A 6,000-nucleotide genomic window follows, 5' to 3' on the forward strand; every position below is an offset into this window, starting at 1 on the left:
AATGTGGAACAGGAGAGAAATTAATGCTGGGGATTTTGGTCAATGTCAGCCCTTTCTTCACTGTGTCAAGTTAAACAAACAAGATCAAGGCGAAGGAAATGGTAATTGTCTCTCTGGAGATGAGCTGGGGATAAGAGCAGCATTGTTGAATCTAAATGCAGAAAATTTTCACAGGTTGTGTCCAGCATTAGCAAAAAGGAGTATTTATTTGCCTAAAATGCAGCAATTGAGCTGGGGAGCTGCAGTGAACTCGGGAGAAGGGGAAAAAGCAAACCAAACAAACCAGGAGGGAGGGAGAACCAATGGCTTTGGGAGCTTGTGGTGACATATTGAAATGGAAGAGAAAATCCCAGCTGGTTCTGGCTGTTGGAAAGGGTCACCCTCATACCTCCCTTGGCATGTGGAGACCTTCAGTTGGGGGAGCCCAGCCCTTACTGCAAGAGCTGTGTTAGCTGGAGTTTGGGTAGTTTGGGGAACATCGTGGTTAAGAAGCTGCAACAATCAGTAATTGTGTGTTCTGTGGGTTTTGGGGGCATTGTGGGGTTTTTGCTTTGCTGGGCTGACCAGTCCCCCCGGGGCCTGGGGGCCCTGTGTCATCTCTGTACAATATAAAGGCCAGGCACTGCCCTGGGGTGGTTTCACAATTGTCTTTGCAAACCTGTGTCGCTCTGTGGCTCCTGCACATCTCACAGCCCAGTGCTAAGTGGGAAGAGTGGCACTGAAACGAACAGGGGGTTGCCATGGAAGGAGCAAAATACATTAAATGTTTGTTTAATTTTTTAATGGATCTGTTAAGTCAGTGCCCAATGCTTGGGTGTTTGCTTTCTGAAAACTTCCAAGTAATTGCGTTTCAGCGCCGAGCGGTTGTGCAAGCCCTGGGCAAATATTTGTGGAGGTTTATGTTAGAATATAGAACAGGTTGTACCTGGGGGCTGCCTGGCTCTCCAGGTGGGAGCACAGTGCTGAGGGAACCCAAATAATGGCCTGGTGAGAACCGGGCCTGGCAGCCCCCGGTGCCCACACGTGTCCATGGAGTGATGCTCAGCAGAGAGGGGACCTTGGGGTTGGGATGTAAAGGCAACCCCCCTCACAGGCACGAATTTCTCCCCAATATCCCATCTAACCCTGCTCTCTGGCAGTGGGAAACCATTCCCTCTTGTTCTGGCACTCCAGGACTTGTCCAAAGTCCCTTTCCAACTCAGCCTTGGCAGGACTGACACCACATTTGCAGAGGTCCCACTGCAGGTGCAATTAATAGATTTTCCTATGGAAGGGAAGGAATCTGAAGGATTCCTACACTCCGTGGGAGTAAGAAATTGCATTTTGCAAGTGCCAATTTCTTCCCCAGCGCTCTGTGCTGAGCTGTCTGCAGGTAATTTCAGATCTAATGCTCACTTTATCCATGGGATAAAAAAGAATTAACTAAAATCTTAGCACTAGTGTGTGCTCATTGAGAGAGAACCGAGCCCAGCTCCCAGGACTTAAAGGCAAATTAGTTTTAAAAGTCTATAAAGGAGTTTGGATTTGAAGGAATTGTGGAAGTCAAGTACAGTGTCTCTGCAGAGAAAGGCTTGTGAGTGAAAAAGGGCTTGGTCTGGGGTCAGTGGTGGATCAGAAATCATGGAATCCCGGGATGGTTTGGGTTGGGAGGAACCTTCCACTAGCCCAGGTTGCTCCAAGCCACGTCCAGCCTGGCCTTGGACACTTCCAGGGGTCCAGGGGCAGCCACAGCTTCTCTGGGCAACCTGGGCCAGGGCCTCCTCACCCTCCCAGCCAGGAATTTCTTCCTAAACGGAAAAAAATCCGAATGGTGCTCTTGTTTGAGCTGCATCTCTCAGATCTTACAAACAACCCTGTGGGAGGGGTGGTTATCCCACGTTCTGAAATGTCATGGCAAAAAAACCCAGTGATGGTGGTTGTCTGCACTGGGACTTCCAAGTGGATCATATTTGGTACTTCCACTCTTCCTACCACCTGTGCCTGCCCAAAGCCTTCTCTGATGTTTCTGGGAAGTGTAAACGAGCCTTGAGGGGAGGCTTTGAAGCCGCAGTGTTGGTTTGTCCCTGGAGAAGTCGGGTCTGTAGGTTCATGACGGGGTGGTGAGGGCTCTGGGCTCCCAGACGACCTGTGCCCTGTGCCCCGTGGCTGCCCTGAGCAGGGGGCTGATGGGCTGCTGCCCCTGTGTCCCCAGCTGATGAGTGCCATCCAGAAGGGCCACGTGTCGGGGAGCAGGCTGGCCGTGCTGATGAAGAGCGCCGAGGAGAACCTGCGGCGCCGCGCCGCCATCCCGGTGGACCGGAGCGGGGGCGGTGTGTGAGCCCCCCACCCCCCATGGCTGCCCGAGGCTGCTGAGAACGTTCCAGAGCTTCTGCCCTCCCCGCTGGCCCCGGTGCCCAGAGCTCTTCCCCAATACATTGGTGCATTCATCCTCCTCATTAATGGTTTTCTTACTCCTCCGGTACGTGGCCTTCGGGTTGGGGGTTCTGCAGTCCCAGGGGTTTCTTAGCAAGAGTTCAGGAACACAGGCTGGGAGGGTTTGGGGGCACACACAAGCACCTACTGCCTTGGTCATTAACTTTGCACTTTTATCTTTAAAGCAAAGGATGCTCAAAGCAAATCCTGCCATTAAACGTGTTGAATTCTCCAAATACAGACCTGGTATCTCCAAGCTGCTGCTGTGTCTTCAGCAAAAAGCAAGAGAAGGAGGGCTGGCGTTCCGGATTGGAGATATGATCCCAAAAGGAACAAATCTGACCTTTCCTGGGGTGGTGGTGATGGTGGAGAGCTGTCCTGAGCCTTCCAGGAGGTTGGGTTCGCTCTGTTATTCCAGTGGTGCCAGTACTTGGCCACACAAAAATAGCAGCTGGAAAACAAGACATCTTGATGAATCACCCCCAGGCAATAATTTGGCTAAAAGCTGAGGACATCTTCCCTTTCTCCCATATTAACACAAATAACTGCCTTTAATAAATGGGCACTGTCTGGCAGGTTGTGCTTTGAGCTGTGAAATAAAGGTAAAAGGTGCTTTATGCTAAAAAGTGCTTTGAGTTTGGGACAAACCCTGCTGACATGTAGGATAGGGCAGGTTTTGGTAGCACAACAGTCTTAATTAAAAAATGCTCAAACACAGAGTGAAAAAAAACAAAGTCTGTCTTGCATTCCACTAACTTTTCTAGAAAAAAGGGCTATTTTTCAGCACATTAATGGAAAAACCAAAACAAGAAGCTGTTTCCAGCACTGCTGTACCTGTGTCTTGCCTTCCTGCTGCTGGATTTGGTCGAGATCAGGTGGGAGATTTCTGCCTGATGTAGAACAAGGCAGGGAAAACCTGGTTTATTGCTGGATTTGGCATCTGTTTTATTCCTTGAGTAGAAATAGCAATTTCCACCTCAAACCAAGCTTCACTTCCCAGGTGTCAGAATTTCTGATCAGTAAAATCTAGTGTATTTGACTGGTGTCACCACATTCACTGATGGAAAATAACAGGACAGGAGTGAACAGCAAAGATTCCTTGGATATTTTTATAGAGAAAATGATTCCAGACACAAATGGAGATGCTGAGGAGTGTGGGATGTAGCACAGTGAGTACAAATGTTTTATTTTGCTGGAGAAGCAGAGTCCTTTAAAAAATTAAAATTCAGGTGCTGAAAAATAGTAGATACAAAAGAAAAAAAACCAGGGCAAGGCTCATCTAAAATGAGTTTTTAAAATGGTTTTTGCATGTTAAATTCATTTTTTGATGCAGATATTTTTCAGGTTGTGGCTTTGTGCTGTGAGCAGGGACTGAGGGAGGAGTTGGCACATCTGACACCACAAGGTTGTTTTAATGAACAAAGGGGTTTGTTCCTGTGGTCCTGTAAACTTTTCCTTTTGAACTGTGTTCCAGAATATTCAGGTGAAAGATTGAATGTTTGACGCAGCTTTGTATTTCCAAACCCACAGTAACAGATTTCACATATCCTGCAGAACTGAGGGAAGTGAATGTATAACACACAGGTAATTTTGGCTCAATGAACAAGGGAAGGGGGTTGGGATTCTACAATTGCCAATAATTTAAGGGGGGAAAAAAAAAGTAAAAGTCATGAGACCTTTTCCAGGCCACGTTAAAAAAAATATTTCCAATATTGAACAGCTTTTACATGGTTTAAAGAGGAATTCTCTTCCACTCCTCTCTAACTGGCTTTGTTAAATTAATAACCCTGGTTTACCTGGAAAGCAGGATTTTCTGTGTTGTACCCAAAGTATGTTTCTCTTGTTTTGCTAATCTTGCATCTGGAATGTGACTTCGGGATTCTTTTGTTTTGCTAATCTTGCATCTGGAATGTGACTTTGGGATTCTCCTGGCTATGTGTCCTTGGACATGGATTTGCTTTGCGTCTCAGGCACCTTATGTCACGCTCCTGCTCCCCTGTACAGCCCTGGAATGACAGGGACAACTGCATGTGTTCCTTCAACAGCTGAATCTGTACATGAAGAAATCCGAAGTATTTATTTGTCCCCTCACTCTGTCTGCAGGAATGTTGGCTGTGTTGTTTAAGGTTTTTTTAATGTGAATGTACTGTGGGAAGAGTTGTACAATGTCACTGTCTTGCTGTGCTGACCTGGGGTGGAAAAGCAGGAATGGGATTTTTTTTTCCTCCTTTTTTTTTTTTTTGGGTGAGATGAGACTTGGGTTTCTGGATTTGCTGGGGTTGTTTTGTGTTTTAAATAAACTGCACACCTGGGGGGATCCATGCAGTGTGTGTCCATGTGTATAAATACATGTACAGACACTCACTGCAGGTTTACACGTGGCACTTACGTCTGTTGTCAGGTTCCTGTTGCAGCCTGGGCTGTTCAATGCTGTGTTTGAGGCTGGGTTGTTATTTTTATGACTGTCTTGGTGTTTTCCTGCCATTATTTATTACCTTTGATATCTGGAATGAGCCGCATGTGTTTATTGAGCAATAAGAGGATGTATTTAATGTGCCTTGTTTTTAACTGAGTAAGGACTGAGAGCATGAATCAATAAAACTGGTTAAAAACGCTCCTTTCACTGGCAGTTTGTCACGGCAGGTGAAAAAATAACTTGGATTCGCCTTGCAAAAGTTCCTTTGGGAAGGAAGGATGTTGGGATAGATGTGTCTGGGTAAACAGAACCGGTTTTTTCGTGCTTTCCCACCTTAGCTCGGAATTTGGCACTCAGTAGTTCCGAAGTGAAAATGAGGAGTTAATGCAGCACTTGGCATTCCTGGGAGGTGACAGGGTGAGGAATCCTGCACTGCCCTCTCAGGCTGGAATTGCAGCAGCCACCTGGATTTGGGGGGGGGGGGCTGGAAATGCCAACCGCGAGCAGTCCTGCACACTGATGAGTTTGATCCTGACTAAAATCAATAGAAGCGAACAGGAGCGATTTCCTAATCCATTTGGATCATGTTACATGTCAGGTTTCCCGGGGTTGCCGTGTGTTGATGAATGTTCCGACAGAACAAATCCATTTTCCCTGTCAGTAAATCAGCAGCGCCGTTATCAGGGCAAGCACAATCTTTATAATCTCCAGATTATTTCGTAGGGTTTAATTTACACTTGTAATGGGGATATTCCACAAGTGCTGCAGAGCTGTGCTGGTGCAGGGGTTGTGTGTGTGCAGCTGGAGCAGCTCCCTCCGTGTGGGGATGAACCGGGCCGGGGTGGAACTACAGAGATTATGGATTTTCTCTAGTCCGTGGTGTGTAAATCATATGGCACAAAATGTTTTGCTGTGACCAGCTTTGTCCCAAATATTTGGCAGCACTAGAATTGCCTTGGGTCACGCTCCTGACCTTGCTGCTGGAAGGAAGAGGAGGTTTGGGGCTGGTCCCTTCCTCCGGCGTCTCCATGGCACGGTCAGAAATTCAGATTTATTGCACCTTGTGCAGCTGGTGCTCCACGGGCTGGTTAAAATATGATGGGGAATATCATAGCAGCATTAATATTTCAGCGTTGTGCCCGAGCTGGGTGTTTCCTGTGTCGGGTGGGAAC

General features: G+C 47.2%; 1 protein-coding gene across 2 annotated transcripts in view; it reads left to right on the forward strand.

Moving 5' to 3' along the window:
- The window catches only part of GPD2 (glycerol-3-phosphate dehydrogenase 2), a 47,593-nt gene extending 44,381 nt beyond the window's left edge, over positions 1-3,212 (forward strand). For both annotated transcript variants that reach the window (XM_027734599.2, XM_027734600.2), the window contains exon 17: positions 2,192-3,212. In XM_027734599.2, the coding sequence (XP_027590400.2) occupies positions 2,192-2,317 (126 nt within the window). In that variant the 3' untranslated portion in view covers positions 2,318-3,212. The remainder of the gene's footprint in view (positions 1-2,191) is intronic.
- The last annotated feature ends 2,788 nt before the right edge of the window (positions 3,213-6,000 follow it).

Source organism: Pipra filicauda, unplaced genomic scaffold (genome assembly GCF_003945595.2).
Source record: "Pipra filicauda isolate LSUMZ 115617 unplaced genomic scaffold, ASM394559v2 scaffold196_size3971931_pilon, whole genome shotgun sequence".
Taxonomy (NCBI): Eukaryota; Metazoa; Chordata; class Aves; order Passeriformes; family Pipridae; genus Pipra; species Pipra filicauda.